General features: G+C 28.2%; 1 protein-coding gene across 1 annotated transcript; it reads right to left on the bottom strand.

Moving 5' to 3' along the window:
- Positions 1 to 5,860: 5,860 nt before the first annotated feature.
- Positions 5,861 to 21,362, bottom strand: LOC100159583 (Golgi-specific brefeldin A-resistance guanine nucleotide exchange factor 1). Its single transcript, XM_001948624.5, has 35 exons — positions 21,084 to 21,362; positions 20,925 to 21,011; positions 19,010 to 19,109; positions 18,739 to 18,843; positions 18,448 to 18,675; positions 18,288 to 18,388; positions 18,076 to 18,204; positions 17,312 to 17,420; positions 17,143 to 17,250; positions 16,857 to 17,065; positions 16,594 to 16,771; positions 16,396 to 16,511; positions 16,181 to 16,322; positions 16,007 to 16,119; positions 15,681 to 15,883; positions 13,079 to 13,202; positions 12,803 to 13,011; positions 11,740 to 11,976; positions 11,525 to 11,624; positions 10,836 to 11,012; positions 10,644 to 10,767; positions 10,417 to 10,559; positions 10,237 to 10,352; positions 10,018 to 10,177; positions 9,737 to 9,935; positions 9,516 to 9,646; positions 9,256 to 9,448; positions 8,642 to 8,784; positions 8,418 to 8,576; positions 8,162 to 8,359; positions 7,557 to 7,670; positions 7,269 to 7,464; positions 6,985 to 7,207; positions 6,810 to 6,904; positions 5,861 to 6,129 (listed from the first exon to the last, which is right to left on the bottom strand). The coding sequence occupies exons 2-35, from the start codon at positions 21,009 to 21,011 to the stop codon at positions 6,086 to 6,088; spliced, it is 5,013 nt and encodes a 1,670-aa protein (XP_001948659.2). The 5' UTR covers positions 21,084 to 21,362; the 3' UTR covers positions 5,861 to 6,085.
- Between the last annotated feature and the right edge of the window lie 2,604 nt (positions 21,363 to 23,966).

The raw sequence follows: 23,966 nt of genomic DNA, 5'->3' as shown, positions 1-23,966 counted from the left end.
CCTTTAACAAACAAAAAAAGTTTACCAAAAACTGGGAGTCTGGAAAGTAACATTTATGTTTTATATGTATTACAGACACCGATTAAATTAAATTTATAACCAAATGTTAATACCGTGGACAGTAATTATTATTATAAGCCAAAGCTGGGCAGTAACTAGTTAAAAAGTTAAAAGCTAAGTTAAAAGTTACTTTTTTTGATAACTTTTAACTTAACTAGTTAAAAAAAATTAGAATGTAGGAAATAACTTAGTTAGTAACTAAGTTATTTCTTTTTATAAATAATTGTAACTTAACTTAGTTATTTTGTTAAAATGAAAGTTATTTGTAAAAAGTTATTTACAAATTTTCCGATTATGATTTATGTGATTAATGAACTGTATATTATTTGCATTGATATATCTGAAAACCACGACGGAGGTATATCTACCGACGATTGTAGGTATGTATATTATTGTATTTATTACTATAGAGAGTAGAGACATATTGTAATTACTAATTAGTAATATTATACTATTATAGTGAATAGTGATTATTATTATTTATTTATTACTTATTTGGAATATAACTAGGAAGTTTATATTTTCTATGAAATGACAACGGTTATGACTTATGATGTATGTTACATATTGTTACTAGTGTACTGTGTACATTGATAAGTCGGTAATAACTAATAATACAATTTCCAGAACGGACCTAATTAGTAATTTCTGATACGGTGATACTTATTTTCTTACATACTTGTTTTCTATAAGCTACAGTCTACATTCTTTTAATATTATATTGGGATATAAAGAAAATAATATATAAGAATTAGTTGTTGTCAACATTTTAACTTTATCAGCCTCTATATTATATAATATATTAATATCAGTTTATGTAGTAGCGTGTCAACTGGTTGAGTGTGTGACTATGAGGATTCAAAGTTCCAACAGTGTAAGAAGAGGGTCTATAGCAGATCATAATTTTGAAAAAACATTGTTATTAAAATTCAATAAGTATTTCTTATAATCATTTATCTATATTATATAATTTATATTTTAAATGTAAGGTACACCTATTATAGGTAACAAGTATTTATAAAAATATAGTCTGTGCATTTGTTATTAATTTGTTTTACTTTATACCAAAACTAGTTATTTTCCTCCGACGAGATAAAAAAAAAACGTTTATGAGTAAGATAAAGGTATTTAAAAAAATAAAAGTAACTTAACTTTTAACTTAACTTACCTAGTTATTATTTTCATGAAAATTTGTAACTTAACTTAGTTACTCAAATTCAGTAACTTTATAAAACTAACTTTAACTTAGCTTAGTTATTTTTTATTAAAGGATAACTAACTTTAACTAGTTAAAAAAATTGGTTACCTTGCCCAGCTTTGTTATAAACGCATTAACGTACTGCCAAGAAGTAAGCCTGGAAAGTCAATGATAATTTTTAATTGAGTTCAGAAAGGTTGATGGAAAATATTTTGAAAAGTTTATAGTTAATTATAGTTATCATAATTTTTTTTTTAATTCGGTTAAGTTAATAGTTATATGGAAACTTACAATTAACTAATTAACTATGTTAAGTTATTTGTTTTTTTTTTTTAACTTATGACTAGCCATTATAGCCAGTAATATGGTTCAAAATAATAAAAAGTAAATATTTGTGCAACATGTACCATCAATAATAATTTTATTATATTTATTATTTAATTATTTATAAACTATCGTAACTTGGATTTGATTAAAAGTAACTCGTTATTTATTAAGTTTATACATCAATAAAAATCTTACAAATTAAGTTAATGAAAATTAAATTTTCAAAAGTAAGTTAAAAAGTTTAAATTAAATTAACTTTTAACTATTCATTTTTAACTTTTTAACTAATTTATTAATTCATTTATATTATAATACAATGGCCTTTTTGCAGTGCCTAATTTACCGTTTGTAGGCAATGTAAATTTTTAGTATTTCGTACTAGTAAATAGGTACTTAAAATTTACACCAAATGTTTATTTTATCATTTTTTTCCTTTGATAACATTTTCAAATTATTTTGATTTGTTTTAGGTGTTTTTTTTTTTTAAATTTTTATTGATCAATTCGTTTCAACAACAAAGGTTTTTAGCGTAGTGAAGAATTTTTTTTTTTTAATTACAATTTCAATATCTTTAAATGTGAAATGTATTACTACAGAGGTTCCCAAACTGTGGGTCGCGATTATATTTTTGGTGGGTCGCGCTATAATTTGATATAATACATATTTTTCGTTGATGTTCAAAGTTCAAATACAGTTTTTCGTTAATCGTTATCTGCGAGATTAACGATTACGAGTTTACAGCACCGTATCAACAGATTAATAGTTATACCTATTGAAAAGAAAGCGATTTATCTGAAACAAATTAGTGTAAGTACTTAAATACCTAAAAAAAAAAGGTCATTCAATGTATTGTGGGTCGCCAAATTTTAAAAAATTCTCAAAATGGGTCGTACAATAAAAAGTTTGGGAACCTCTGTATTACTATGTCATTAGTTTATATTATAGTTCTAAAAGTTTTAAATGTCACCACACCAGTAAACTTTCATGCGGATCAATAGTATAATATTTTATTGAGATTTGGTATACGTAACAAAAAAATATTTGGTTAATATTCTATGTGGGTGCCGCATGGACACGATCATATTCAGTGCAGGGACCATTATTCTGCTGAAATAAATAAAAAACGCACTTACTCTTTTTAATACGAAAAACAAGAACAACATTTTACTGTATGTAATCAAAATAGTCGCAAAAAACAATAATTTTAACGAAAAAGAGACAAGACGAGGCGATGTGTGGGGAGGTCGTACGTGATTGCAGGTGGTCGCGGGTGCAGACGATGACGGTAGGTCACTGCAGGTCACCTCTACAGCGTTCTCGCGGCCGGTCCGGCGGGGCAAGCGTTCAAGTCGCGTATGCTCGGGACGCGAAGACGACCATGGCAGCGGACGAAGGCCGACCACGACGCTTGACGACGAGCGGCTATTGCGCTTGACGGTTTTGCAGGACGTGCTGATGACGACTGTTGCGACGGTGGTGACCAAAGCTCGAAGCGAATGACGAACAATATGATTCGGTGCTGCGGACTCGGCCAGCGGGATCTGCAGACCACCAGGCGAAGAGGGGAGAGTACCTACTGGACCGGTCGAAGAGATCCAACACGTGACTTGGTTGCCGCTGTGGCAGCTGCGTGCAAGCGGTGGTGGAGGCGTAGTGTTATGAGGCTGGGTACGTCACCCCGGCCTGCAGGGGAACTGATGTCAGAAACAGTTTTGGGGCCCGGACCGGCTGGCCGGACTCGGGAATAAACCCAGCAATACGCGCAGATCCTGCGAATCGTCTCCTCCGCTTGGGGAGGCGTTTCAAAAGCCGTACGCGTGTTCTGTCGTTGCTCCCGGCGATAAACCGTCCGAGGGCCACAGACCAGGTGAGGCGACGTGGGGTCGAGGTTCAGAGGTACGCGACAGTGCCTGCAGTCCTGCAAGAAGACGACTCGTGAAGGAGATCGCAGAGCTCACGGCGGGTGTGTGATGGATATGACTATGGACGACTTCACGGTGGGGCCTTCGACGGTGGTAGACACGGTGCCGACTTACCTTTAAAGTATTTATCAATTTATATACGTTGGATAAGATACTAAGATAGTATTTAATGACTCAATTATGAAATAATGACTTTTATTAACCCGTATGTGGCAATTGAAATGAACAATGTCATCAATAATACGATATAAACCTATTCACTTTTAAAAACATACAAATCTAATCATGTTTTTCATCAAGTTACACGGCGATATATAGGTACACCATAATTTAGACCACGATCTACTGATTACAAAACTATCATTATTAGTTGCGCGTTTCGTTTTAGTGAGCACTTTAAGTTGGACAGGCTTATTTATAAGCAATATATGATTGAATTCCATTCATGCAGTTTTTTTTATATTATAATGTCTTTAATTCCTCAAATTTAAGTAAAATGCGCTTTGTAAGAAGTGTTTCTCTTTCCAAAAAAAAAAAAAAAACTATCGAAATCGGTTTTTTTACGTGGATTGACAGTTTTTTCTGTAAAAAATGATTTTGAGAAAAAAAATAGGTCGCGTTAAGTCAGTATACGAATACGAATTATTTTAATAATAATTATTCTGTAAGTAACAGATCATTTCATAAGATTTCTGTGAAAATTAGAATTTTAATAATAATAAATTGAGGGGTAGAAATCCAAAACATACTATTGCCAAAATACTGATTTTTCAGGAGAAGCGATTTTCTGTATCTTAACATTTCCAATAAAAACAAACCATATTTATAACCAGACAAATCATTTTGAAAAAAAGGTGTTTTTTTTAAATTATTTATATTTAAAACGATTCAAAATATGTGTTAAATATTCTAGAGTTATATTTTTAATTTAATTTAAAACTTAATTAAAATTGTTAAAATTAAAATTTAGTTTGTTTTAGAATAACATTTTTACTTCCCTATACATAGGTACAACACGGGTAAAAGTAAGTTTTGGAAATAGTTCGTTTTGATACCTATAGTCAATATTTTTTCCTACTCTTTTAACATGGGCAATGACTTGTGCACTAGGACCAAAGTCTGTTAAAGTTATATTTTTGAACAACAGTAGGTAGGTACCTAATATCTACAATAATGTGAAATTGTTTATTAATTGTACACAAATCACTGTAGGTTGTGACTCGTAATTAGGTTCACATTGCGGAAAGTACAATACTAGACTTAATAATATAATAGACATTGAATTTTACTAAAAATGTTATATTTCGCATACGTGTAGCACATAAATCTGTAAATTATATAAAAAAATTAAAAAATATCGATCAGAACAAAAGTTATTTAATTTGTCAAATCTTCCTTTTAGGTTTTAATATATTAACAAGTACTCAATTTGTAATAGTTACTGCTGTTTAATATTTGTTTGTGCTGCTGCAAAGAAAGATAATATAACTGGATAAAAAGTTATTTTTTTTTACTTTTTAACTTAATTTCTTGGTTAATTTTCTAATTGACTTATATAATAGTTATATGAACTTAACTAGTTTAAGTGATATTTGAAATTAGTTTTCTCAGTTGATTTTAAAATTTACCTTGTCAAGTTAAAATTTTTCATTTTTATAGTTTTATACGTAAATAACAGTTTAAAAATGAAAACAACACAATACTATAATTTTAGAAAAATGTCTGTTATTTTTCTAGATAAAATATTTTTGTATTTAAATATATTTTACCAAAACTTAAAACATATATTTTGGGCGAGTAGTTTTTGAGACTATAGAGAGCGAACAAGCAAATATTAATTTTTATACATTAGATTAGATTTTCAATTTTTATTCAGTTCCTTTCTTAAATTTTGAACATTATAATTTTGTATTATATTTTTAGCAATTAAATTTTTACATAAAACTTAATACACAGATTGTATGCCTATTGCCTGCTCATAATTTTGGTAGACAATTGATCTAAATGAAAACCGCAAAATACACGCGTACCATTGCCATTAGAATGCATACGACAGCCATAAAATTACTGTGTATCTAAGAGATTGAACATTTTATTTTAATAGATTTTGAATCTATTATTTTGATGTAGGTATAATAGATATCACAATTTTTTATTTTTAAGACATATTTTATCCAGTTTATGAATTATGATATTATATTCATCATTTTTATCATAAAAATAATATGGTAATCTAATAAATTCACCGTGGAGTGGTTTCTACGCACCTATCATAAATATGCCACTGAAACATTACTATTACTTTTACCAAATAACTTTTTGTAATATTGTGGAAAGAAAACTATTGAAAACATAAATTAAAGATTAATAATTGATGCAATTCACACAATTAATGAAACTATTTTTTCATCACAACTCAAATATATCTTGAATTGAATGTAAAACCAAAACTACTATTAAAGTAATTTTAACTGGATAATATATATTAAATACAATAATATGAACAAATAGAAAATGTATATAATACGAAATGTTGAACATAAAAAGTGAATAATAATAATATAAATTTATAATTATTTCAATGCAGTTGTTGGTCTACTTCACAATCTGGTTTGTTATTACCTGAAAAATGAATTATTAGTATTATACTTAAACAATTCATGGGCTCAAGGCACAATCAATTGTCTTAAGAAGACGTCGTACCTGCATGTGTTGTCTCTAATACATAATATATCAAAATGTACGTCCAGCACTTTAAATGTTGTGTTGTTAGCTTAAATATTATAGAGAATTGACCTATTGTTAAACTTAAATGTAAGAACATTATCTGTGTTCTCTGGTTGGTTTTTTATGATGTATTCATAGTTTAAGTGAGTTATGAGTATGTAAAATATTAATATTTTAAAATGCTCACAATTTACTTAAAAATTTGAATGTTGCGAAAAAACAAATGAGAAAACGCCGGTACTGTTCTTACATTTAAGTTTGATAATAAGTAAAATCAACTGTAATATTTTTCTCAAATTTGGAACTGCTGGACGTACATTTTATATTATGCAGTAGTAAGACGGAGATAACATATTATGCTGGTATGACATCCTCTTAAGGTAATTAAGGTAATTTATCTTTTTTGTAAAATGGGTAGTAATACCAAAATGTAAAACTTAATTGTGAACTCAGAAAAATTATAGTTTTCTGTTTATATCTGTTTAATTACATAATCAAGTAAATGTAATATAAAGACATACATGCATAAAAATTGATTTTATTAATAATTTTTAATTTTATCATAATATACTTACTGTTTTCAGATTCTTCACTCTCATTAGTGAGTATATAAGGTTGAGAAATCGGAACAGTTGTAATGACTGCGATCAGTTCGTCGTTTTGATCATCCCTTTAAAAGACAAATGTTTGAATTGAAATATTATAATTATTTTTATGTGAAAATATTTAAATATATATATATATATTTACTCGACATGTTGAGTATGATTGACAAAGTTCTGTACACCCATTACTGAGTTTTGATTGACATTTTGATAAAGACTAGACACAAAGGGTGATTGAGAATTCAAAACTTCATGTGTTAGTTCCAAAGAAGTTGGCGATCCAAGAGGCATAATAACGCCTGGTTCAAGGGGAACAATGGATCGAGTTACTTCTGATAAATCTGATGAGGTATCTGTTAATTGAGACACTAAACAAATATTTTTTTTTTTTTTAATTATTTGTATCTTATTATGACTGTTATTTATTACCATGGTCTTGCATTTTAATTTGTCTGCTATTGTGATGTTGAAGCAAATCATTGGACATTTGGGGTAAAAACGTATTTACTTTAGCCCAAGTAGCATCCCAAAAAGTTTGTTTGCTATTCAATTCTTCTTTACTGTTTGTTTTTCCGTTTAACATCACTAATAACATATTTTTCAACGTTTCTGGTATTGCTTCACTCTGATGATAACAAACACAAAAGTTAAAAGATAAAAACAATTTAATACAAATCACAATATTTAAAAAGTATTAGTGATTAATTAATATTATACCAGAGTGTCACTATTGTCAGATATCATAAACTTGTGCATCAGTTCCAGAACAGTTATCCATAAGTCAACAAATGTTGGTAGTGATTGGAGTTGAGTCAAATGGTGTAAGAAAACCTATGACAATATTTATAATTTACATTCAATTAGTGTACAGGAAAAATGTTTGATTTATTAAAGTAAAAAAATATTTAAATCATTTCAATTCATCATTCAACTCTTAGTAACTAAAATATTAAATTGATATTTTTTGTATATAAAAATAAATTCCTTCTAAGCTGTTAGAACTCTCATATTTTACTATAAAATTTAAACTCACGAAATTAAATTTCTTTAATTCTATTAAACACTGGAATCAGTGGAGTCATTTTATGGGTGGGTTTATACATAAAAGTTCTAATTTTTGAGTTAATATTCATTTTTTTCATGCATATTTGAACACTAGAGCGTATTCAATATTTTTTGCATACTTAATATTTTTTATTTGGTTAATTGAATGCATTGAATGTTAATTAAAATGCATACAAATCTGTGCTCTAATAATAATAATTATTAAACTATTAATTTAGCTTATTAATTAGTAATAAGTTATTATTATTATTAACAACCTTTGATAACAAAGTGGCAGACCGCATTTTCGTTTCATCTAAACCGCTTGGATCAATGTCGGTTGCACATTCTAACAGTTTGTTCATCAATGGAAACAAGACTTTGCGGAAACAAGCTTCCCATTCATCGCCGTTGAGTGTAGCTAAGTCGTGCATTAAAAGGGCACGTTGTAGATATGTCACAGCACTCATCCTCACCTACGTACAATTACAAATATTATTTTACATACTGACATTGAGAGTTTGATTTACTCACATCACGTCGGCAATCGCAACACAGACTGGCTATACCTTGGAGTAATGGACACCACCCATAGCTCCATAAAGATATAAGTTCTGTGTCTGGATTTTCTTCTGACCACCAACGATATATATCTGCAGTGCTTGTGTGCAATGTGTGCATAAGGTCAAGAAGCTGAAAACATTTAAGCAATTTGTGATTAATTATAATATACATTAAAAAGTGAATGAAGAAATTACTTGAATAGAAACTTGAGTGTAACTACTTGGAATGTCTTCAGGGTCACTATCGTCTGCATCATATGGATTAGATAATTTATTTTTGTTTGATTTCAAATTTGTTTTTGGTTTGTTGCCTAATTTTTGACGTACATTTTTATCTTCTAAAATAAATTAACTTGAGCATGGATTTTTAAAAAAAAAAGTGTAAAGAGGACACTGCACAGATATTTTTTGTCTCCGTCTCACAAGTGTATAACATAGCAAATTTACGTTTAGCAGATCATGTTTAACTACGTTAGTTTAAAAATTAGAGTGAATTGAACTATTATGAAATTTGATGGTAAAAACATTTGTTTTTTTACAATAACTCAGTTTTTAAGTAAGTTATGAGTAATTTTAATTTACGCTAAATTATACACGCATAACTTGCTAAAAAATTGAACTATTGTAAAAACCCACACATAAACACAGATACTGTTATTAATATCAAGTTTCATAATAGGTTGATTCACACTAATTTTTAAACTAAGGCAGCGAAACGTAATCTGCTGAGTGTAAATTTGCTATGTTACACACTTGTAAGACGGAGACAACAAATGACTGTGTAGCGTCCTCTTATAAATGCATCATACTTGATTGTAAACTGGCCCGAGCAAAATTTTTTATGACTGAGACACATTTGATAAAGTTGTATGGTGTAATATGTGCAATGTTACGCACTAAAAATGCCAGACACTCACAGCATTTAACAAAAGATAATGGGTCATGACGTTTAAATGTTGAACAATCTGGCCAGATTTCTAGTGCCCCTGGGTTTGTTTCAATCTATATGTACAAAAATATTTGCTTTTTATATGAATTTATTGTTAAACATAGCGTGAAATGTATTTACCTTCAACCAATCTGATTTATTATCTGGAGGTGATGACGAAGGGGTCGAGGCATTATTAACTGATTTTACGTCTAAGCCACTGTCATCATTGCTATCACTTACACTTGTCACTTCATTATCAGACCGATTATCTATTAAACATTAAAACTTGTCAGTAATAGGTTTAAATTTTTAAGATTCCATGCAAAGGAATGAATTTATTTTTGAATAGATAAACATACCTATATTATTGCTTTTAGATACAACAATTCCAGCACCGACATACTCTAAAATAGAAAAGATTAATGTCCAATCATCTCTGGTGTGAATATTTGCAGCACACATTTTTAATAATTCATACATTCCAAATGCTATTTGACGGCCAACTATTTGTAAAGCATCTTTGTTGAGTAATAGTAAAACATTTAATGACTGCAATACCTAAAAAATGCAATGTACAAAAACGAAATAACAAATGAAATATACAAAGTTTAAAACATAATAAGTAAAAAATGTATTTTACCATTGAACTTATTTCTTCGCGTCTCATGAGGCGAGATGCTAATCTCATTAGTCCAACAACAGTGCGTTCCAAAAGAAACATATGATTATGTTCAATAGCACCTGTTATAAGATTGTACAGGTGTTGTTTAACTGCATCCCATAGGGTGTTCACTCTATCCCTGTGGTTGTTACATTTAGTTTAGTATTGAATATAATAATGCATTAAGTAAAAGCTTACCGATTTTGTAAAACTATTTTAAGAAGCATTTCTAATAGGAAACTAGCAGCATTTTCACTTTCCCGTGACCCAAGTGCTAATACACCTTCTGGCTTATAAAATGTTCCAATTAATGCCTAAAGAATAAAAATGTTCATGTTATATAATTTATTGATATTTATAGACATATAATACACATACTTTTACTAAAGCTTCCAAAGATTCTATAGTGAGAAACTTAGATTCTGTAATTAGACTTTCCAAGCGGCTCTCAGATATACAGTCTCTAGATGTAATAATTAACTCAGGTTCATTTGATGTCTGTATTTTATGATTAATTGTCTCTAAATTCGTAAGAATTGTAAATTTAAAATTATTATTTTAACTCAAAATGTTTATGCTTTTTATGCTATATACTTAATACTTACCACCTCCAGAAGCTATGTAAGAGTATAGTGAACTGAACAATCCAGATTCTGATTTTTGTGAACCTGGAGGCACTGTTTCGCGTATCAATGAAACTTTACCACTTAGCTCAAGAAAATCTTCAGACTAAAAAAATACACTAAATTATATACATTATATTATAATATTGTATTAAAAGAGTTTAGGAAAATTACCTCGACTAAAATGGTAGGTAATAGTTTGCATTTATACAGTTGTAAGATTATGTCAAATATACTAGACCAACCCTCACGAATAATATCACCATACATATGCGTCAGACTAAAAAGAGTGCGAGTAGCCAATCGAGATTTAGGGTTACTTCCAAACAGTATTGTAACATTTTCTGGACACTAAATTGACAGAATCATAAATAATACAATGTATAAATTTGAATTTAACATTTGTAAACTAAAAATTAAGAATACGATTTATAGTGTTTTCGATTTGACAATTTATAAGTGTACCAAGTAATTATATCAATCTATGAGTGTTACACTAGGTCTGCACAAATTTTAATAAAACAAATATAAACAAAATTTAACAAAATTTAACTCCTTAATAGAGTAATGGAGTTCATAATAGTATGAGCATTCACAAAACCGGCACTGCAGAAAATGAACACTGAGTGTACAAGAGCATAGTCAGTGCATTTAAATTGAATACAGAATACAATACTGCACCAGTTCACTGAATATTGGTAAAATCTAATACATTTTAGCACTCGATACAAAAAAGTGAGTAAAATCGAAAACACTATTAATTCTATTCAGATTTCAAAATCCCTTTAAGCTTTTAGACTAATTTTTTTGTAAAATGTTTCTAAATAACTAATATTGATAAAATATTTGAATACTATACACACATCTGGGTTGTTCTGTAAATTAGTAAACTTGCACAATGATATGATAAGGCTATCAAATTCAGCACACATTCCATAATGGGCACAAATAAATGCACATTTTCTGAAAGATTGAGTTATGAGAATAAGTTACAGTAGTTATGTGCATTATGACTTGTATCTATTTAAATGAGTTAAAAAGAAAGTTATAAATAATTATTTTTATGAGCAAAAATTACCTAAGACCAAATATTGTTCTAGTATAAACTGTTTGATGATTTGACTTATCAAATATAAAGCTTAATGCAGCTAAAGTAGGACCCCAACAAATAGAAAATAGTTCATGGTCAAAAACTCCACTTGGTGCTTGTATGTAAGATCCATCTTTACCAGATGCACGTCGTAACAAAACTTTCCATAAATAGTTTTCTAGAACAGTACCAGTATGTTCTGCAGGCATAACAATTTCATTTGATCTAAAAATGTTCATTAAATTAGTTATTGGTATGATCAAAGAAGAAATGTATGATATATGTTTGTTATCGCCTTTCCACCGAGTTATATAAACGTATGTCCCACCACCATATGTCAGCAGTCTTTATTCTTTAATCTAATAGTTTGAATTTCTCATTTATGATCAATATTTCTTTGTATCTCGATAGGATAGTCTAACCTGTGTTCTATTAATGGAAAATGGGTAAATAATTCTCAATTCTTACAATATTTAAAATGTTATTTTATTATATTTTAATAATTGTGTTGGTATGTTATTGGCCTGTTGCTATATTGTATGTGTAGTTACTAGTTTCAAATGCATACCTATCTTACAAATAATATAAAATTATTTAAAAATATTGTTTAAAATTAATTTTGATTAGTTGTTCACTGTAATATTTAATACTAGCAGTCAATGTTGTTTACAATAAAAAGCACATTGTTAAAACAAAATAAAATCCATGACAAGGGAAAATTACAAATAAGAATCTATAGGAAATCATCTTATTTTCTTATGTTTATTTACGTGTGATTATAATCACATGTATAATAATATTAATTATTAACTATACATACTACCATTAATTATAAACAGTAGTATATAAATATTATGTGATTTATTGAAGTATAATAAAATTTATTACAGCACACAAAAATTATCTGAACGTAGTAAAATAGTAAAACAATTGATTTAGACGTTTGGTATCACTCCTGATGGTGTAATACATTTTATATGGTGTAGTAGTGGGGCGATAACAAAAATTTATAGTAGGTATTATGAACTAAGTAAATTGTAAATTAGCTTACTTGATTTCTTTATATATTTCTTCTAACATTGAATGATCAAAATCTTCGCCACCATTCAATTTTTTTAAATTGCGTTTAAATGAATCTGTTGTCATTGGTTGATCTATCCGTCTAACATTTTGATTGTGTTGGTCAACGTTTAGCATAATAATTGCATATGCTAATAAAAATGCACATTCTGCATTTGCAAAAGGTTCCCCATTACATTTCTAGAATTCATACAAACAAAATAAATTTGAAAATACTATTTAATGATAAGTATTAATAACTACTAACATGCCAATATTCTGTAAATGGTTCTAATACGAATGATATTAGAGGAGATTCTCCTGGTAGTCGAAATGCTTCAAGATACATTCGAAGTGCTTCATCAACACGTGTACCACATAAATCAAAAGAACTAAACAAAATAACAACAAATTATAAAATACACGCTATGAAATTATAAAATTATAATTAGGGAATAGATTTTAATTTAAATAAATGTAATACATTTGTATGTAGTTGTAAGATCGTTAAGTTTTTGACATATGTGTACGTTTCATTTTATGTCAGATGAGTTTATGCTAATTTTATTTTAAATATTTTACTAATAAATATCAAATATACATATTCTGTATTAATGTAGGATTTCCATTTTTATTTTAGTATTTTACGATGTACGATACTATACAGTAAGGTCTGCAGTCAGTACACACTATGGCATCAAACAACAACAATTTAATATCTTATATAGCAGGGGTGGCCAACATGACTATGTACGCGAGCCACATGTATTAATAAAATTATATCAAGAGCCAAATTATCTAATTTGTACTTTTATACCACAAAAGTAATAAAGATAGTAAACAGCCGATAAACATATCAAATTACGAAATATGAAATTATATCGTTTTTAATATAGCCTGTAGTCTGTGTTGAATAGTCCTATTGTAAACACATACCTATTCATTGTATTCTACATAGAGAACACCTAACTGCTAAATATTTTAAATATGATCATGTGATGGATGTTGTTTTAAAAATTGTAAATTACATACGATCAAGTGCAAAAACACATCGGCAGTTTAAAAACTTCCTAGAAGACATAGAAGATGATATTCCTAATGATGTTCCATGGTATTGTCTAGTTAGATGGTTGTCGGTCAATAACATTTTAACTAAATTTTTTCAATTAATAGAACCAATCAAAATATTTTTAATAGAAAAAAATAAAAGTTTTCCTCAACTTTCAAATTCAAATTGGTTAAGAGATTTGGCATTTTTCACTGACATCATGCAACATTTATCAACATTAAATGTATCTCTTCAAGGTCAAAATAAATTAGTTAATGACCTAGGGCAAAAAGTATTTAGTTTTCAAAATAAACTAAAACTTTTCATACGAGATTTACAATCAAACTATGTACTTAAACTTGAATTTCTATTTACCGACTTCGAAGAACGATTTCGAGACCTAAAGGCATTAAAACCCTCATTCGGATTTTTAGAAAATCCATTTTTAGTTAATGTCATTGAAAAGGGATGTCCATTATCACATCCTATCATCACAAATAAAGCAGATCTCGAAATAGAACTCTTGGAGTTATTAGAAGATGAAGGTCTTAAGCAGTTTATAAACAATTGTCCCTCTATATTGGAATTTTGGAAGCATATTTCTATATTAAAATACCCAAATATTAAAAACTGTGCGGTAAAATTGATATCAATTTTTGGAACGACATATTCATGTGAATCACTTTATTCAACAATGAAAATAATTAAGTCAAAATATCGTTCAAATTTGACTGATGATCATCTTACAGAATTACTAAGAACTGCTCTTACATCAATTCAACCAGATCTTAAGAAGCTTACTAAAAAAGTAGACACGAAAAAAATACCACGCAAACAAAATTAGCTTAATGTTTAATTTTTTAATTTATTATTCATATAATTTAATTTTTTTTTTGTTTGATTTAATCTATATTCTATGTTCTAAGCCTTAAATAAATACAATAAATGTATACAAAAAAAATTAAAATATTTTGGTTTTTGTAAATAAGACCGCGAGCCGTGATTTGGCCACCCCTGTTATATAGGTAGTAGGTATTAGATATAAGGTACTAGGTGTAAATTTCAGTACCTACACACTAATATATACGTGTTTGCTTTTCAATCACATTATTTTCGTATTGAGTCATTTTGTGTAGTTAGTATCCATATTTTTATTACATAATATAATAATTATAATCATTTAAATATGCCTTAAGTAACTTGCACAAAAAGATAAAAATATGGTCTTTATTTGCAAGAATTTTCAAACTAAATTTTTAGATGTGATGGATAAGTTTTATATTGTCAATCTTTTGAAAAATCGGAATTTATTGACCAACATGGTCGAGTTAACCAGCACATTAAGACTCACACGGTTGACATATAGAAATAAATACAGAAAACTTGAAAAAAAAACAGAATTTAATGCTGTAATGACAATAAAGGATATAGTGTTAAAAAAAACCCCAAAAACAATTTATAAATCAAACACAATACAAAAGAATTATCGTGTATGAAATATGCATCTATCGACTATCACTACCGTTTATGTAGAGAAATCATCATTCAATCATCAAAAATAATGCTAAGATTGAATCAATGTCATTTTAAATTATTAAATTTCGAATTATATGTTGTTTCTAACTATTTCCCTCACAAAGACTATTTGAAAGATTCAAAATAAATAATTTTACTTTGTATTATGTATTATGTATATTAAATTCTCTTATTTTCAATTTAAATATTTAAATATCGTAAATAAATATATATTTAAATATATTTAATTTTATACTAAATTAATATCAGTTCCCAAATTATTATACTATTAAAATTTAAAACATACTTGATAAAACTATTTAAAACATCCACATTGTTTCTGTTGCTTATATATTCACCAATCATTTTTTTATCCAAAAGAGGATTTTCCTTCAAAAATGTAGCAATCTCAATTGGATTCAATGGTGTTGATAAAAGACCGTGTTCTTGTAGAAACTCTATACCTTTCTTTGGTTTTGTGTTGAATTTTTCTGTACCCGAAGTAAGTAGCTAAAATTATTAAGAAAATTATTATTCATTAATAATAATTCAAAAATAAAGTGCTATAGGCCAATTTTATCTAGAGTACTGTAATTTACAACTGTAAACAAAAACATAAATAAATTATTTAACCTTTTTCTTTCTTTTTATGGCCATTAATTCTTCATGACTAGGAATATTAATTGAGAAGTCTGGTTGCCAACGTTCTAAATTAATTTCAGATTCTGATTTTTGATCTTCAGAAACTAAATACATTTAAGTTATAACATTAAGAACACAACTAAATTATAAGTAATTAAATTATACCATCATATGTTGAACTACTTTCTGATTTTTGAGTGAACTGTGTACGATTATGACAATGATGTTCAATTGAATCAACCACAGCTAAAAGAGCATCCATTGATAGTAAATGAGTGCTGTAGATATCATTGAATGGAAAAACATTCTATAACCAATAGAGTTATTATGAAATATAAATAAATAAATAAATATGTAATTTTATTTTATTATTAACTTGCTTTAGATAGTAATTTAGTAATGTCATCATACAAATCTGAACAATACAGTCCACAATCATAATTTAAATAAAGTTCAGTGACCAGTCCAGGAATTTTCCATAGTTGGACAAGACATTCTAGAGAAATAATACAAAATTAATTTCTTAACATTAAATTGTTTGTAGGAATATTTGAATTTGATTATAATGATTTACATACTTAGGGCCATTTCTTTTTTACCATATGGAATTTTAGAATTTTCATTAACCACTATGTTTATTAAATTGGTCATATAGTATTCCAGTTGAAATTTTAAATGTTGACGCATAGATTCAAACACTAAGAAAGCAAGTCTAAGACTTGAACTGAATATTGGCATTTTTTCATGAGACAAGAGCTAAAAAAAATATATAAATTGTTTTAACTATTATATAATATTATAATAAAGAAAATATAAAATTTTCTTTGATTTGTGCACACACAGAAAGAATGTTACGACATAGTTGATCTTTTATAATGGAATGCATGTTAACGTGGCATTTAATGGCATATGCTCCAACTTCAAAAGCAATGACCAAAAGATTGAGCCCAACACCAATCATTACTTCAGTATTTTGCTGATCATGAGGATCGCAAGCGTCTACAAGAAACTTAATAAGCTCCAAAACACAGCCACTATTGTATGGAACTTCTAAAAATTATAAGTCAAGTATTAACTAATATGTAGAGTTAACTACAATATTAAAGTGGTAGAAAAAAATCACTTACTAGTGTAAGGTATAGGTATTTGGGTCGTAAATCTTACTCCTTGACCATTCACGTATTCTTTTTTATCATCATCTACTGGTGTCTCATTATTTGAATCTGGGTCATTTTCTTTAAAAGCAATAAATTATTATTTTTAATATTTGTAAGAAAATATATAATAATAACTTACCATTGTTTAGTAATGGTAATTCATCAGTCGGTAATTCTTTACCAGGCGAAGTTTCTTTTTCATTGTCTATGTCTGGTCTTGATGTTTCAGTCAGGACATTCACATCACACTAATATTTCAAACACAATAGTTTTAATTCAATTTATCATGGAAATTCTATAACAATATATGATTCAGAATATTTAAATAATCAAAAGTTAACGGTTAGACAGATTTTTAAAATGTGGAATTCAATGAAAATAATTGTATTTATTAAATTTGGACATGTTGAATTATTGTCCTTTAAGACTTCACGATACCGATGTTCCACTGTATAAGAGCTCATTAAATTATATTTACATGTACTTGTTGTTTCCGTATTACAAGTGTGTAACATAGCAAATTTACACTGAACAGATAACATTTAGTTTTGTTAGTTTAAAAACTAGTGTGAATTGAAACTATGAAACTTAACGGTATGAACATTATCTGTGTTTATATGTGTGATTTTAGAAGAGTTCAATTTTTTATCAAGTTTTGCATACATAATACAGCGCAAATTAAAAACTTAATCATTGTAAAAATTGAGGAATCGTAAAAATTCCACAAACAAACACAGACCATGTTCTTGCCATTAAGTTTAATAATATGTTGATTCACTATAATTTTTAAACTAACATAGCTAAATCTGATCTGCTGAGCGTACATTTTTTATGCTCTACACTTGTAAGACCGAGACAATAAATGCATGTGTAGCGTTCTCTTGAAGAGTTATATTAATTTACCTGAGGTAAAGTTGATTCTTCAGGTAGTGGTATTTCATCGCTTGAATTAACTGTATCTACTGTATTTTCCACATTATCATTACAATTGCTTAAAGGGTCACCATAATTCTTCATGTTGAGTCCTAATACCTGAGGAAGTACATCATTCATAAAAAGTAATATTTTTAAAATATCTCATGCTATTGAATTTCATTTAATTAAGTTTAACTGACTTTTGAAGAATTTCCCAGTTCTTTACTTAATGTAACTAATCTTGAAAAAAGAAGTTGAATAATATCTTTCAAGCAATGTTCAGCATAGGATCGTACAAATTCTGCAAACATATACAATTTACATGAGATAATTATTTATTGAACATAGTATATAACATACCACTTAGTCTAACTTCAAAACAAAAACGAAAACAACTCATCATAATCTCACAAACACTTTCATTTGGAAGAAATTCGCCTTCGGGAGACATCATTAAGCAATATAAAACTTGTAAAGTTTTCATTAATACTATGGCATCACTAGTTTTTTCAGTTCCCAAAAATCTAGTGTGAGTAATTGCATCTGCAATATTTTCTACAGTTGTCAATAATTTTGACTCAGGAACACCTAAACAAAAGTATATTAATAAAGTTTACTAAATCATCTTGTGTAGTTCCAATTCCAATTTACATTTTTTTATTAGTCCATAATTTATAAACTTATAAATTGACATCAATGCTAAACTTGTTACTGGACCAGTAATCTCTTCACAGCGTATTACATCCAAAAATGGTTCTAAACACAAAATTCCAACTATAATTATCTATTAAACTAAATACTTAATACAATAAAACCTGTATAATTTGTAAACAGTTGGAATCAGATATTATTTTTTCCATTTTAACCAAATTTACAAAAAAAAAATAAAAAATATTATGTATTTAATAGGTAAATAGGTTACCCATAACATGATCAAAATTGAGGGACATTAAATCTTCCACTTGATTAATAGCATCTCTTAATTTGAACAATCTTTTACATGGAGAATACCTTTCTTCATCCTGCAGATTAAATACAAATTAGTTAATTGAAAAATTAAATATTAAGGTACGTAATGGCAATCAGCTTTTGATTTTCTGCTATAAATTTTCATTTACATTATAATATGTTATTTGGTCGGGTTAAATATATTTTAAACATCAAAATAATGTGTAATTTTTAGTAGGTATTATTTAATATTAAGTTATAAATGAAAAACAACATTTACTACCTATTGATTCACAAATGACATTTTTAAGTACTTTTAAAGATTAAAACTAGATCAATGTTTATTTAAATAATAAAATAGTAGTTACCCATAATGGTATTTTATGAACACGGTGAATTAATTTATCAAATCATTGAGAATTGTAGAATACTTTGAATAAATTAAATGCTCAAGAATGTTACTATCGAAACAATACTAATAAGTAATAACATGCAATACCAAACGATAGAATTTTGTTAAATTACGCACTATTTTACTATCTGGCAGTAAATCAAGTAAAACTATAATTAAATGCATTCATATGGTCAGAAAATACTATATACTAAAAATATAATTTGATAGTAGCAACTTAACCACAAAACATAAGTATTAACTACCTACGGAATATGTATTTATTATAACATAATGTTATTAGGTAACAGATTGTATACTGTATACCTATATGAAATATCCACAAAAACTAGGTGGCAATTTTAAATTTAAGAATTAACACTTAAGGGGATGCTACACAGATATTTGTTGTTTCTGTCCTACAAGTGCATAACCAGTGTTGGGTAGTAACGTAACGAAAGTAACGCGTTACTGTAACGGCGTTACTTTGCTTGTAACGCGCTACGTAATTTCATTAGAATGATTTCCAAGTAACAAAAATGTAATGGAAATTACTTTTGAAAAGTAATTTCTATAGAATAACGCGTTACAGTTTCAAATTATTAAGTACCTACCTACCTGTTGCAAATTGAAAACAATTATATGTATAATGCGAGTATTATTATGATTAACAATCTAATATGTATATATATTTCATTTTAACTCGGCCCAATTCAGTTTTCAATGGTTTTGATATTTTAAATGTCTAATTGCGCCGTAAATCACGAGAACAGCTAATTAAATTTACTATTACTTTAAATAGGTTTCCTATGAATATAGCTTGTGTGGAAGACTAAATTTTATATGATCCTATTAACTATACAGGTTTTATAAAGAATTTGCTTGTTCAATTTGTCTGCAAAAGATAATTGCCAAGAAATTTAAAAAAAAAATGTATAGAAAGTAATGAGTTGCTTTTCTATTTGAAAAGTATAGTAATTTCATTACAATTTTATTTGAGTAACGAGTAAAGTAACTTAATTACATTTATCTCTTAGTAGCGAGTAAAATAACTAAGTTACTTTTTAAAAGTAACTTACCCAACACTGTCAGCATAACATAGCAAATTTATGCTTAGCAGATCACGTTTAACTCATTAGTTTAAAAATAAAAGTGAATGGGCCTATTATGAAGAACATTATCTGTGTTTGTGTGTGGGTAATGGGTTTTCTACGATAGTTCAATTTTTTAGCAAGTTATGCGTAAATAATATAGCGTAAATTAAAAATGCTTATAACTCACTTAAAACTAAGTTATTGTAAAAAACCCACGTATAAACACAGATAATGTACTTACCGTCAAGTTTTATAAAAGGTCGATTCACTCTAATTTTTAAGTTAACGGAGCTAAACGCGTTCTTCTGATCATAAATTTGCATAGCGCATATGTAAGACGAAGACAACAAATGGTTGTAAAGGGTCTTCTTACACAGAATATTTTGAATAATTTTATGATTTACTTGATACGAATTGTGATCTCTTTTTAACGCCGATATTAAAGTTGACAGCTCTCCCTGCACGACATACAACCCGTTGGCCGCATACATCTTAAAATGTTAAAAGTACACATTTAGTGATAATTTTTTGAAATCTCTCATAATGATCATGTTTGCATTTACTTTTGAATTGTTTCAACGTTCACTGTTCACTCTTGAAACGACATTTTATTGTATTAATAATGTTTTACATGATATAAATTGGACGAATTGTGAGCGATCATGACGCCTTAACAGTGACCGTTTGATTGATGAAAAGTTAATACTTTACAACTGCAATGACATCGTGTCGTGTTAGTTAAATTTTAGAACAGCAATTGACCGAGGAATCCCACTAAAATAGCGAACGCCGAACAGTAAATCTATTTGACATTTCGACGTAGTCATTAAGTATTAAATAACAATTTTCCAATTGATAACACGTCAAACATGATAACACGTACTGTAAATATTATACCTGGGAGTTTCAATAACGATTACGTCGTCGTGTTTATTATCTTCGTATCACATCGTAAGACAAAATATGACACGGGAGGGAAACGTGCCGAAATGTGGAAGAGAGAAAGGCTGTTTTTATCATTGTCTCTCGTTCTAGCAGAGGTCTTATCATAATATTATGTTACGTACAGTCGACTCTGGATAATTCAAAGTTGGTGGGACTTGTGAACAATTTTGAATTGCCGAGTCGTTCGAAATATCAAGAACGTGAAAAACACTCGAATTACCGAGTTATGAAAAAAAAAATCGTACCTAATAATTCTATAGGTAATTATGGCATTTAATAAGCTAAATGTATACACAATAAATTGTAAGGTCAATTATTAACGATAAGATTATAAGAAATACATTTTGGTGAATATGCTTCGAATTGCCGAGCGTTGAACTACGAATTACCGAGTATGCTTAAATACATTGTTTTACTGCGAGATTTCTAAGGAAACGAGCAATTTCTTCGAATTACCGAAAGTTTCGAATTACCGCAGGTTTGAATCATCGAGAGTCGACTGTATAATATACATAAATTTATTTGTGATAAGACCTCTATAATTGCATGTTCGTTCCCGTATGATAGTCGTAAATGGCCTGTCCAATATCTCATATGACTATCACAGGTATAATGCACAGACATAATTAATAATTATTATTATAGTATTCACAGAATATATTAATATAATATTTATTTATTTATTTATTTATTTATTTATTAATTTAACGGGCGAGCCCAATTACAATAGTATGTGGAATATAAAATAGTATGTACATAATGGTTATTGTGGAATATAAAATAGTATAAATATATATATAATGATTGTTGTGGTGGTACAAAAATATTTTAAGTGAATAAATTTCTTAGATATAAATTAAATTAACTCACAGAATAACAAATAAAAAGATCGACATTAAAATTATTTACATGTTGCATACATCTAATTAAGGGGGCGTTCTTACCATATAAAGTGCGCTGGAATGGCACATAAAAGGTGTCTGTCTGTCTAGTTGAATGACCAGGAACTAGAAATGATATATTTGACAAAAGATCAGGACAGTAAATATATCCATTTAATAGTTTAAATATAAAGCTAATATCATTTTTAATCCTTCTGTTTTGAAGAGTATCAATGTTTAGATATAGTAACAATGGTTCATATGAAGTGTGAGTCAAACGTTTAATATTACACTTGATGGATATAAGTCTCAAGAAACGATTTTGAATCGCCTCAATATTATGAAATTATACGGGGCAATCGCGGCAGGTCGGAGGATCGTGTTATCACTACTATTATATATTATACGTATTTATATTATAATATTGTATAATAATAATTTATTTCTTGCAAACGACAAAAAACAAAAGAAATAACAAATCAATACAAGCTGCAAACTCCCCTATAAGCGTGATGCTTGTGATGGGGATTAATAATTTGAGTTCAGTATAATATACAGTATAGTTAATTACAAAAGAAAAAAAGGACAAAAATGCATTATATATTATAATAACCAAGAAAAAAGACAGAATAAATATTATTTAGTAGAGAATAGAACAAAATATAAATACATAGATAGGATTCAGGGGCGTAATTACGGGGGGGGATATGGGGGATAGATCCCCCCCATGAGCTGTATTTATATATTGTCTTATACTCTTATACCTACAAATAGTTCAAATATAAACTTATAAATTATTACGAAACTAGAAAAAAAATAAAATATTTAGTTTTTTTGGTATAAACATTTTGGTATGCCCAGGTATAAAAATATTTACCGGGTAAACGATTAGCATATTTCAAAATAAATGGTCTGATTCATTTTAATTCTTATTTATTAATAAACACTTTGTGCCCTGCCACACACTGTACCAAATTACAGTACCTACTTCCTACACAATACATGCATACACATTATAGGCGGTAAGTAATTCGATAATGGGAAAAACCACCATTTATTATTTCATAATAAAATTGTAACTTCAAGATTTACTTTTCGTAGAATGAATAGTAATACTACGAACGCTCACCGACACTTTATACATTGATTATTACGATTACGTATAGACAGTGGGCACTACACAGTCAGAACACACCGTGCCATTTCATCATAGTCACATTGTCACACAACTTAGTAATTGATTTTATTTTTATAAGCTAAAAGAAAAATGGAGCAAAAAAAAGTAAGCTACCATCAACTAGTAGTACTCCATTGAATTTTTCTAAAACGAAGCTTGGAATTGACGTAGGTATTACAATTTTAAATTATTCAAAATACTAAACATTATTAGGCCCGGAACTAAATGTTTTAAAATCGTACAAAATATGTACGACGTATTTTATACACCTATTATAATTTATAATTAGTATTACAACTCGCGCTAAAATTATGCAAAATTAAATAAACACCAGTTAAAAAATGTATTGAAAATTTAACTGCAGTCACTGCAGTTTATTCAATAAACTATTAGGTATGTCATATTAATTATTATAAAAAAATTGAATGATTTTATTAAAAAAA

Source organism: Acyrthosiphon pisum, chromosome A2 (genome assembly GCF_005508785.2).
Source record: "Acyrthosiphon pisum isolate AL4f chromosome A2, pea_aphid_22Mar2018_4r6ur, whole genome shotgun sequence".
Taxonomy (NCBI): domain Eukaryota; kingdom Metazoa; phylum Arthropoda; class Insecta; order Hemiptera; family Aphididae; genus Acyrthosiphon; species Acyrthosiphon pisum.
The sequence above is the reverse complement of the archived record's forward strand: the minus strand, read 5'-3'. Positions and strand labels throughout refer to the sequence as shown.